We start from the raw sequence: 12,457 nt of genomic DNA on the forward strand, positions 1-12,457 counted from the left end.
TGCACCAGTGGGGTATAGTTTTCTCCAAAGCCGCTTACCTATGGTAAGCTCTCTTGCTTTGCTGGCTCCCCTCTGGCTGGCTCCCCTCTGGCTGGCTCCCCTCTGGCTGGGGCGCTCTTCTCATTCTTGCCCATTGCCCTGCTTGTGCTTCTGGGCTCTAGAAGCAGACAAAGTATTAGGGTTTATTTGCTGGCTAGAAGTATGAGCTGTCTAGATCTGGGCCTTTCTCCATGGGCCACTGTACTGTAGGAAGAGCCTCTGACAGAAGCTCTGGGCTGGTATTCAACTGTAGGAACCTCCTGATCACCAGGACGGTCTGCATCCTCCACTCCTAGGGCTACGGGCTCTGGTCTCACCTGTCCCAACCCTGCTGTTTCTTGAAGGGGAGTCTGGATCTCTTGACAGATTAGTAGAAGGCCTGGGGTTTGAACTCATATCTTTTCCCCATCATCCTGGCTTTACCTGTCTGTTTGGCCCATTGACACTAGAGCTTCCTTTGGGAAGACTGACCCCAACACCCCCACCCCAACACACACACTGCTTTATTTTCTATAACAAGCCAGAACCGTCCTTGGATTTTTCCTTGAAGTGTTCTTTCCCCAGCCTTGTTCAACTGCTGCAACCATATCGGACAATTCTTTTGGGGTGCCATCAGCCTGGCTGCTCTGAGGTTGACTGTGCATTGCTCTAACTAGCTGGTCCTCTTCATTTCATGACAGTCCTGCCAGCTGGCAGTACAGACCCTCTTGTCACAGGCTAACACCTCGCTCCTAACGTTGTGCTGGGGGCTAGACTCCCCTCTTGCTCTGTAAACTGATTCCCCATAGCTAGTAATTAATATTGGCTACTCAGCACTTCCAGCATCTTAATATTGACTTCTGTTACTTTTGATTATATGAGTCCCTTATTAGTTGCCTTAATCAATTCCTCTTGTGCGCACTGGGTACAAGAGCTCTCTAGCCAACAGAATATCGCTGTCCCCAGAATACCGCCCCTCCCATCACAGTCTCAGGTCCGCAGCGTAGTGTTTGGTGGGTATCAGGCAACTGTGTCCCTCTCATTGCTGGTCCTCAGCACAGTGGGCCCGGTCCTCTCCAGAGACCAGGTGATTCTGTAATAGGAGGGAGAGATGGAGTTAGGAGTACATAGAGAGAGGTATGCTATTTAGAGATAAGGTCAAAGAATGTGGCGTTTGGTTCAGAGCAGGCGATGCTGAGGTCCTGGGGCCTCTGTGTGCTTTTTTCTACAGGCAGAGGGGGAGTGAATTTCTGACTGGTTGTGAGAAGCGGAGGTTCAGGGGCTATGGGTGACCATAGAAAGAGCCCGGTTCCTGGGAGACTGTTACCTGTTCCAGGGTGTTGAAGGGACGCTTAGGTGTTCATAGGAAAACAAGAGTACAGGGAGGGTAGCTGAAGAGCCTGGGGGGCTTTGGGAAGGGGTTAGCAGGGCCCCTGGGCAAGTCAAAGTGGGCAGGCAGGAGGGGTCAGCCAGGGGTGCAATGGGAGGAGGGAAGAGAGGGAGGAAGGTCTGGGATGGTGTGGACATGAGCCCTCTACAGCCTGAGGAGGGCTAGCATCCCCCTCCCCCCCAAGCCCGCTGTGATGGTGGCTCACTCTCTTCAGTTCTCCAGGAAACAATGGAGGGGGAACCCCTCTCTCCCAAGGATCCCTGAATCTATTTGCCCATCCTCCATCCCCAGAAAAGCAGATACCCACGTCCCCTCCCAGGCTGTCTTTGGCCTCCGAAAGAAATCGCCTCTTGTCCTTGCGAGCCCTGTGATTCTCCAGGGGCATTGCCCACCCTTCTCCTAGCCTGCCAGCCAGCTGGCCTGTCACCAACCAGTTAACTCATTAACACGACATGGCCACTGGTCAGCCAGTTGGCCAGCACCATCCCACTCCTCAGCCAGTTCTCTGGAAAGCCATCTGGGTGACCAGTCAGCCAACAAAGCCATCCGTCCACTTCTGAGTCAGTGCCCACCCCTTCTCACCCCGTGCCCCTTTCTCCCTCCCTTAACTCCCTAACATCTCAGGACTACTAATCCTGCATACTGGGTCTGCTTCTTAACCCTCCCCCCCCTCCTGTTGGAAACCCCCCTCCCCCGTTGCCAACTCTGTGTGTGTTACTAACACGCTTATAACCCAAGGGACCGAGGGATGGGCAGGGACAGGTGGGGCCAGGTATGAATGAAAAACCGAACTAACTTTCTGTCTCATCCGCGGAATGTTGGCCATCTTTAAGTCTCTGCTTTCTTGGTCCAGTTTCCTCTTTCGTTGTTGTTGTTCTCTTCTTTACTAACCAAGGTCTCTAACTGTTCCCCTTCTCCGCAGACGTCCTTCGGGAGGGCATGAGGGGAAGAGGAATCCAGAGGCGGGGCTGGGGAGGCGTTGGGAGAAGAAGGGGTTTGATTTTGTGTGTGTGCTTTCTTCCTCCCATTATAAGTTTTCTTTAAACACTTCTACTGAACCTGTGGTGGGAGGGTTTGAACAACCAAGCAAATACATATGGCTGTATCTCCTCCTTCCTGGAGTTTCACAGTTGGTCATTTTATTTTTTTCTTTTCTTTTTCGTTCTGTTCTTTTGTCGTCCTTGTTTCTTTCCTTTCCTTTTTTTCTTTCTTTCTTTTTTTTGACACCCCCTTCCCCCTCTCCGGTGAAGCACGCAGGGATTGGACACGCTATGGTAAACAAACTGCATTATCTGGTAGATATCACTCTAATTGTCTTACCGTTTGGTTTGCCGTGGGTTTTTTAACTGTTCGATTCTCCCACTTTTGTTTCTCTCTCCTCATTTGGTTTTTGCTCTTCCGATTGCTTTTCTTTCTCTTTCTTTTTTTTTCTTTTTGTGTGTCCCAGACAACCTTTAAGTTTTACTCCTTATCCTTTAGTTTCCCCTCTTCCCTTTTTCTTTTCTTTTGATCCAAAGTCAAGCCCAAAAGACAAATGGAAATTCAGGCATTTGGCGGGGCCCTGCCCTGTACTCCTGCCTCCTGACAGGTTCTTGGCCTGAGAAACCTGGGGCAGACCCTATGTTCATCAGCTCTGGTTAGACCAGCCCGATGCTGAGCTCATTTTGATTACTTTCTTCTGTTCTTTCCCTTGCTCCTTGGTTTTTGTTTATATTTAGTTTTTTTTTTCTCTTTGATTTGGTTTTTTTCTTGGTCTCCTGAAAATCCATGGAAAACACCATCCCATGACACGCTACGCTATGCTCACCGTCAGCTCCAGACAGGGGTCCCTCAAGCTGGGAAGAGGGCTGGGGATGCCGTCTCCAGTGGCAGCCAGCTGAGCATGTCCCCCTGAGGGGGTGGCCTTGCGACCTCCTTCAAGTCACCAGTTCATAGCAATTTAGGGGCTGCCTCATGCTGACTGTTGCCCCCTACTTCCCAGCCTTGAGGATTCCCAGCTCTGTTTCCCTCACATTTTGCATGGCATGAGTGGTCTCCCCCCGCCCCCCCCAACCAGGGATAGCGTCCAGATCCCCCCACTGCTCTGCTGCTCTGACTAACACTGTGTTCCACACTGTCTTCCTTCCCTCCAGTCCCATCCCCTGTGTCCCTTGCCTCTCCTGCATGGCCTCTGACAGGGCTTGGTTTCCTTCCCTGTTGAGGGCATGAGAAGGAGGAGCCTCAGAAGAGACAGGATGGGGGCAGCTGTCCTTGTCCTTGCCAAGCTCCTGTGTTTGGGTTGGTCTCCATCCTGGTAAATGCTGTTGTGGGTGTCAGTGTGAAGGCAGCTGGTGTGTGTTGGTGTGTGGGTGTGACTGTGTGTAAATGTTGGTGTGATATTTAGGGGTGTTAGTGGGAAGCCGTGCTGTGTGTTTGGGAGACTGCTGGTTCTTTGCCTGTGTAAGTGCTGGTGGGAACGGGGGCTGTAGGCTTGGATGGGCTCTGGTGAGGATTCTGTCTGGAGGCAGGCTGGTGGGGCTGGTTCTTCAGTGCAGGTGCTGTGCACAGACAGGCAGTGAGGCAGAGAAAAGGTTGGGAGGGCCCCATCCTCCTCCTCCTGCCTGCCTCAGAGAGTGTGCCCTCAGGCCCTGCAGTGTGAGATCCCCTGGGATTCCCTCATGCCTGCCCAATTCCGGCTCCACAGCCGCCGGTTAGTCATTGCCTATTAATAATGCAGAGTGATTGAACACCAGGCTGGGGACCCTGCAGATGGGCGTGTCTGTTCTCAGGGGATGGGAGGGGCTTGGGGCAGCTGCCTGATGTGCCCAGCCTAGCAGGTCTGCCTGGCTGGAAGGCTAGGGAGCAGGGAGGTATCAACGCTGGAGTGCCTAGCCTGAAAGGCCCTTTTTGCCCCTCAGAAGGCTTCACCTCTGAAGCCACACTGAACCTTTGCTGACACTTCTATACGTGTGCGATGTGTGTGTTTTCCTTCACCCACATAGACTAGTGTCTATGGCCAGTGCCTTCCCAGCCAAGTCTGGGACCTTGTGTGGTCTCCCTAGCTTCCCAGGGTTCCAATGGAGCTTGCTCTGAGGTCTGCCCTAGCTCTTCACCGGCCCTGTTTCTCCAGCTGCTGCTTTTGTGAGTTAGCTGTTATCTGCTCTGCTGTCCTTGAGAACCTGCCAGGAGCTGGATGTTAAGAGCTCTCTTTACTAGATGATGAGAAGACTCACCTGGTGAAGATGCTTGCCATCAAGTCTGATAACCTGAGTTCGATTCCCAGAACCCACATGGTGGAGAGAGAACTGACTCCTCCAAGTTCGTCCCTGACCCATAATTCACGTGTATATGCATGTACATATATATTTACATACATAACATATAAATCTACCTTTTAAAAAGTGTAATTAAAAAAAAAAGAACTTTCTCTGTAGAGCTTCTCTGAATGGCCAACCTGTGACTCTGGGGACAGGGAGCCAAGATCAACTCAGGTGATCTACCCAAGTACCAGGAGGGATATCATCCTAGGATTAGGGCCCAACAAACCTTCTTTCTAGTGTCCATGGAGAAATTCTGACCACATGGGCCCAGGCAATTCCCTAAGCTCCCAGCAGACTAATGGTGTATCTGCCCAGCTTGTACCACAAGTCTGTGAGAAGATCAATCAAGGCAGCACAAGTTCTGTGCTCTGGAAAGGAATTATAATTTCATTAAGCTTAATAAAGTGCTGGCCAATTCCCTCTGTCACCAGGGCAGGGATGTTATGTGAAAAGTGGTTCCCTTCCTGTAGCAGACCCGGAGGGACAGGCATCTCTGGTCCCACTGGAGATCCTATTACAGCCCCTCGTTAGGAACCAGTCTCAAAATAACTTCATGAAACCTCAGGCTGCTTCAGGGATGTGGAGGAGGAAAGAAGAATGGCTTACTTCAGAGGGCCGAGAAGCCAGCAGCCCTGCCCAATCTCAGGGCTAATAAGAAAGAACCTGCTAAATTCTGAGCCCTTAAGGTCCACACTCCCTGAATCATCAGCACAGACAGGGGGATGAATCTGTTGCCTTGCAAGGCCTTAGAAACCCCTGGAAACCTGTGCTAGGGACTGGACCTTCTAGGCCCAGACCGAAGTCAGAGAATGGGGCTCAACAAGTCCTGATTTGCAGGGCACCCTTCAGATGGGTTTCATGTAGTTTTGTGTTCATTTTTCTGACCCACTCATTAGAACTCATAGGATCCGAGTGTTTCTCTTTGTGAGGAGAGTGGAAAAGGCCCGCCCAATTATCTCTGTTGGTCGAGCGTGATCAGGCCGACGAATGCTGCCTTGTGAAGCTAACATTGTTCATGCAGACATAGGGCCTCAAAATAGCATTTTTTTTTTTACATTAAGAAGCTTAATTTTAATTTTGTGTGTATAGGTGTTTTGCCAGCATGTATGTGTGTCCACCATTTCCGTGTTTGGTGATCCCAGGAAGCCAGGAGAGGACGTTGAATCTCCTGGAACTAGAGTTATAGATAGTTGTGAGCTGCCATGTGGGTGCTGGGAACCGAACCCTGTCCTCTACAAGAGCAACAAATGCGTATAACTACTGAGTCATTTCTCCAACCTCCCCCACTCACCTTTTCTGAGACAGGGTTTTCTATATAGCTCTGGCTGGCCTGGAACTCACGGTGCGGACAAGGCTAGTTTTGAACTCACAGAGATCCTCCCGATGCTACCTCCCAAGCACTGGAATTAAAGGCATGCTCCACCATGCCTGGCTTTCTCTCTCTCTCTTTCTCTCTTTTTCTTTTTACAACTTTATGTATTTAATCTATTTATGTGTGTAGTGAAGCATGTCATGTCATGTTGTGTGTGTGTGTGTGTGTGTGTGTGTGTAGGTCAGAGGCCAACTTAGATGAGTTGGTTCTCTTTTTCCACCATTTGGGTCTGGGATAAAGCTCAGGTTATGGGTGGCCTTGGCAGCAAGCACCTTTATTGGCCGAGCCTCCTCCAGCTATCTCCCTGGTCTACACCCTGAGTTTCATTTACATTTGATGATGCCTGGATTCTAGGCAGGAGACTGAGCTTGTCCCTGCTTAGCAGATGGGGAAGCTGGGGCTCAGAGAAAGCGCCTCTATTTATACTAGAGAAAAGTTTATCATTTTCACTTAACTAATTGGATGCTTAGTCAGCTGGAAAGAGATAGGAGGGCCCAAAATTGTTCACCCCTTGTATTTATTTAATTTTTTTTTCCGAGACAGGGTTTTTCTGTGTAGCTTTGGTGCCTGTCCTGGAACTCACTCTGTAGACCAGGCTGGCCTCGAACTCACAGAGATCTGCCTGCCTCTGTCTCACAAATGCTGGAATTAAAGATGTGCACCACCATCACTTGATTTTTATTTATTGATTGATTTGATTTTTTGTTTTTGCTTTTGTTCACCCCTTTCTAACAATGAAAGTCAGAGCCTTGTGTGGTGGCTCATGCCTTTAATCCCTGCACTCAGAAGCACTTGGTAGGCAGAGGCCTGATCTCTGAGTTCAAGACCAGCCTGGTCTACTAAGCAAATTCCAGAACAGCCAGGGCTACACAGAGAAAAGAAACCCAGTATCAAAAAAATGAAAGCAAAAACAAAACAACACACACACACACAAAAAACCCAACCCAAGAAAAAGCAAAGCCAAACAAACAAACAAGCAAAAAAAAAAAAAGAAAGAAAGAAAGAAAAGAGAACAAAGGCAAAATTGTTTTGGCAGAATTTTTTTTTTTTTTTTATCAGAAAGGCAAAATTGTTCTGGAAAACAGCAAATGACAAAGAAGAATGGAGATTTCTGATTTGAGGTCTTTCCCTCCTAAAATCCCTGAAATCCAGAGTTCAGCCCTCATGGGAGGGCTGTGAGTTCTGCCTGTGTCTGGCACAGAACATGAATCCAGCTCAGCCCTCAGCTAAGTTCACCTCCCTGTGCCCAGACCTGCTTCTGTCCTGTATCACCCTACGGGGCTGCTGGGAACTTTTTTGTGAACTAGTTGTTCTTAACCATAGCCTGTGCACCCTTGGAGTGTGTGATGACAGCAATGTAGTCTAACAGGAGACGGAACAGGCTGAAGCAATGGCTCAGTGGGTAAGAGCACTGGCTGCTCTTCCAGAGGTCCTGAGTTCAATTCCCAACAACCACATGGTGGCTCACAGCCATCTATAAATGGGATCTGATATCCTCTTCTGGCATAAAGTCGATAGAGCTGTCATATATATAAAATAAATAAGTAAATTAAAAAAAAAGATCACTGGCTGCTCCCCCAGAGGTTTCAGGTTCAAGTCCAGGCACCCAAACAGCAGCTCACAACCCCCTGACACTCCAGTTCCCTGATGCCCTCTTCTGCACCCCACCAGCATTGCACACAAACCGTGCACAGACATACATGCAGGCGAAACACATGAAATAAATAAGCCTTAAAAAGAGACACTAGCGGCCTAAGAGGAGACAAACACTGTCAGCACAGTGCTACCTATATTGTCCCTGGGCTCAAGGACGTCCATTCAGCTGCCCACAGGTTGAAGTGTCTGCCGTCCATCTAACTCTCCGAGAAAAGGGACTTTAGTGCTGTGATCTGCTATCATGCTAGGCCGGGGATGGCTCCTGGTGCGGGCACGAGAGCTCCCTTTTCCCGGGCCACAGTAGCTATGGAGTATTTGCTCCATGTGGGTTTGTTTGTGGCTAGGACTTGGATTCCCATCCCACCCAGCCTTCCTGCACTGAGCTGAGGAGAGGAAGGGATGGTCGCTCCATTCGGGTCACAAGACCCTTGAGCCTCTTCTAGCCAGACTCCCTGCTCCTGGAGAGTGAGTGTGCAGTTCTGGGCGTAGGCGCATCTCCCCGTGGCTTCCTCAGAACCTACTGCGTTGAGTGGGTCAGTGTGGATCCTCTGCTGTGTCTTGGGGACCTACGTGTGGTCCCCAATGCTGCATGGAGAGGAGCAGTCATGACCTCCCCCCAGAGCCTTCTAGGATGTGTCGTGTGTGCAGAGGTGCGCAGGCTGATTGTCCGTGGCGAATGGCAGAAGAACGTGTGATGAGGAACTCAGGTCTGATGGTTCTTTCTCCGTCAGCCCCTAGACATCTCTGACCCCGTGGTTGCTCCTCTCTCCTCTTCAGTGGAAGGAAGCTTCTTCCTGCACTCCACGGCTCTCTCGCCTCCATCTCCTCTGCCCTGCATGCCTTCTCACCTGCTGGCTGCTTTTCTCTAGCCTGCCCGGGCAGTACCCGGTCCCCACCCTGCTCTTCTAACCTGCATGGGTCCCAGCTGCAGTGGCTGTTCTGTGTGGCACGTGCTCCCTTTCTCCCCTCCTCCCCTGCTGGCCCCACCCCTTCCAGAAGCTTCATGGGGGGGATTGGGGGGCAGGGGTATCAAGAACCCCTGGGGTGGAGGGGGGCAGGGGAATTATTCCCCTGTTTCCTGCTTTTACTAACGAACCTGCCATTTTTGTGTCTGGACTGATTTGTCTGAGGGAACAGTTGGGTTTTACTAATCTTAAGTCATTCCCCTCCCTGCCTTCCCCAGACACTTTCCTCCACTCCCTCTACCCCCACTTCCTCTCCACCCACTGCCTTTTCCTCTACTCTCCCTCAACTTCTCCCCACCCACCTGGCTGATCCCCTCCTCAGCAGACCTCCCCATGTTCCCTATCTCCTGCTAGCCTTTCCCCAGCCCTATGGGGTCAGGAGAGGGAGATTAAGGTCAGCCTTTCTCAACAGCGCCCCCTCCATGATTGAGCTGAATGTAGCCACCAGGCAAGCTGAGATTTACTTCCAGCCTGGAAAGGGATTCAGGGCGATGTTTTGGGCCTCCGCAGTCTGCTCCAAGTCAGGTCCTTTCTAACTCAGATAGGGCCAAGAAAGGGCAACCTTGGTCTTGGCAAACGTAGTGGGATGAAGAGTGCCCAGAGCGTGAGGGAGATTCCAGGATGGTGCCCTGGTTTCAGAGGCCAGGGATGGAGACTTCCTGAGGCGCTTTGGGGTCAGGAGGGGGAAGGAGGAGTGATGAGCCCTGCTGAGCACCGTCACTCAGGTGAGGCTCTCTCACCAAAGTAGGCTCCAGGGAGTAGGTTTTAGCTGGAGAGCCCTGCACTGGGTCACAAGACAACTTTGTGTGGACCTTCTGGGCTGTGCTGAGGTTAGTGGGCTTCCAGGGACATGGCCATGCCAGATGTTTGCTGGCACCCTGATTGGGTTGAGCCCACTTAGGTGCAGGAACTGATTGGCCGCCCAGTTCAGTCTTCTAGGACAGCAGCAGGGGACACGGAGGAAGAGAATGAGTGCAGTCAGCGCACTAGGGAGACCCCCCACCGCCTCACCTTCCCTGACTACCCCACCCCTTTATTCTGACCCCTTCTTCCTCTCTCCAGTTCCCCTCCACCCAGTCTAATCTCTAACCTCGTTTGCATGGTTTTTGTGACTAACCTCTCTGACCCCTCCCCTTTCTACCCAAACCCCATTTCCTAGCTTCAGGACAAAGTGGAGGGGGAGAAAAAAAATAAATAATCATGACCAATTCCCCCTTCAAACAAGACTCAAAAGTATTCAGACTGCCCCCTCCCCAAACACCTGTCTCCTCCTGTCCTTGAACCCAGCTCTTCTAGCACAAGGTTTGATGGTTCCCAGGAGGTGGCCTCTTAAGTCTGCGCTCTGCTCAGCCCCCACCTCTTCACCACGAGGCTCCAACCAAGCACGAGGGGGGCTTTTGGGTCCCCCATTTTAGGATTTCCACCCCATCTTCCCGACAACAGAATACTGAAGACCAGCAGCTGGAAGGTGGCCTGTGCTACAGATCGGAGCAGGGGACATCACAGCCTGTGACTGGCAGGTCCTTACTTCAATACCTTACCTGTAAAGGGGGTACTTTTGAACCATATTTGGGGAGCAAGAAGTGCTCTAAGCTGCAGCCTATGGAAGTCCAGGATGGGGCTGACAAAGACCAGGTCCTTAGTGGCCCCTTGACTCTCCTGAGCCACAGCCTCCTAGAGAGAGGCTTGTATTACCACTGCTATTGGCTCCTCTCCTTCAACCTTGCAGTGGGTGGAGCCTAGCGCTCCTCTGGGGCACTAAACTCTTCAGGGAGCAGGTGAACCTTTGCTGAGTAGGGGAATCAGCGCTGCCTTCTTCAGCCCAGTGCCCAGGACCTCTTCAAACACCAGGCACAGCCCTGCTTTTGACATCTTGCTTTTTGGATGAATTTCCACCTTGGGGATGGTGTTTCCTTAGGTTCACCCTGGCTTCACTAGGGGTAGGGGTAGCACAACAGGAGAAGGATGAGGTGTGAGCCGGGAAATAGCATAGGGCCACTTTCTTCTTTGAAAGAAAGTGGCTCACCTAGGTGTGCAATCTCAGCACACGAGAGGATGAGGCATGAGGATTACCACAAGTTCAAGGCCAGTTTAGGTTTTATAGACTAGGTATGTTTTTTAAACCTTAGTTCTAGACTAGTTTAAGTTTTTCTAAAAAATGACCAAAAATATCAGGGTACCGTAGAACTTGAGTGACAGAGGTAGGAGCCAGCCCTGACAGATGTCAGCCAACTCCTGTCCTCCTCTCTACTGTCTCAGCTGCCTCCCCAGCTGAGGTTGCAAGAACACAGTACCCAGACAGAAAGGCTGCAAGAACATAGTACCCAGACAGAAAGGCTGCAAGAACACAGTACCCAGACAGAAAGGCTGCAAGTGAGTCTCAGCCTTGCTCCCCAGGAAGGGACAGGTAGGAAGGGGAAGGAAGGGCTCTTCCTTAGAAAGTGGCCAGGAGCTCACGCATGCCCACAGTGCTCTGCTGAGAGAAAGCTGAGGGTGTAGCTTGCTTTGCCCCACATCTCACAGTGGGGCCCTCTCTGAGGCCTCCTCCTTGGAGTCTCTTCTTGGGCCCATCATGGCGAGTGCCCAGTCTCGGCCATGGGTCATGCAGGGCAGGCCTAAGCCTACCCCGAAACCATCAAATCTGTGCTGCTTCCTCTTTCTCCTTCCCACCTCCACCCCCACTGTTCCACCTCCAAGACAAGCAGACATAAAAATGGGGGTCCCCTCCCCCACTGCCCCCTGGTTCCTCCCTTGCCCGCCTGTGGCTCGTCCCAGGGCGTTGATGTCGGTTGTCTCCTGTCTCTCCTCCCCTCGGGCTGGGCAGGTGACCATCTCGGTGGACGGCATCCTGACCACCACAGGCTACACCCAGGAGGACTACACCATGCTGGGCTCGGATGACTTCTTCTACATTGGGGGCAGCCCCAACACAGCCGACCTGCCTGGCTCGCCCGTCAGCAACAACTTCATGGGCTGCCTCAAGGACGTGAGTAGGGGCTTAGAAGGGCTACAGTTGACCAGTCTGCCATGGGACTTAGTCTGAACTGGCCAGCTACCCCTGGAGTCCACGGTGGGACTGTAACCCTCCATCGAAGCCTAAAGCTATTGACTCAAGTCCAGAGGGATCAAACTTTTTGTTTCTTCTGGCCTCGGAACTCCCCTCGCCTCTGAGGACCTTCAGAGCGGTGGCGCCCAGGGAAGGCTGGTGGGCACGAAGCCTGAGGCTAAGCCTAACCTCAGTCACATGTCTTTCACTCATGGCTCTGTTGTCTTGACCAAGTCACTTGATCTTATGAGTTGCCTGACCTGTAGACAAAAGGTTGGTTCCTACTTGGGTCTTCGGCAGAACACAGGAGAATGTTACTATCCCCTGGAAGACGGCCAGCAGGGACTGGGACAGACGGCAGCTCAGGGGACAGGGCACCTGCCTGGCACCATCAGGTCCATGCACTCTATCAGAACCACATCTGCTGAGCACGGTGCGCATCTGTAGGCCCCGCACATGGGAGGTAGAGTCAGGGAAACAAATTTGAGGTCATCCTCAGCGAGGCAGTGAGTTTGAAGCCATCCTGAGCCACTTGAGACCCTGTCTCAGAAAACAGCAATAGACAGTAGCAACAGTTACCCCCCTTGTCACTGTGAGTGACTGTTGAGTTGGACCCAGGAGCTGACAGAAGAAGCTGCTTGGCCAGCGTGGGGCTGGAAGACAGGACAGGCAGCAAGAAGAAGGTGTAACTCGAGAACAGGGGCCTGGGCT

At 51.6% G+C, this 12,457-nt stretch overlaps 1 protein-coding gene across 1 annotated transcript in view; it reads left to right on the forward strand.

Annotated features, from left to right (window-relative positions):
• Window positions 1–12,457, forward strand: part of Nrxn2 (neurexin 2) — a 112,417-nt gene that overhangs the window by 42,936 nt on the left and 57,024 nt on the right. Inside the window, exon 7 of the mRNA XM_050136628.1 lies at window positions 11,525–11,686. Coding sequence (XP_049992585.1) covers window positions 11,525–11,686 — 162 coding nt within the window. The remainder of the gene's footprint in view (window positions 1–11,524; window positions 11,687–12,457) is intronic.

The sequence above is a fragment of the Alexandromys fortis genome, unplaced genomic scaffold, assembly GCF_014885135.2.
Source record: "Alexandromys fortis isolate MF-2015 unplaced genomic scaffold, M_Fortis_MF-2015_v1.1 scaffold_3, whole genome shotgun sequence".
Classification (NCBI taxonomy): Eukaryota; Metazoa; Chordata; class Mammalia; order Rodentia; family Cricetidae; genus Alexandromys; species Alexandromys fortis.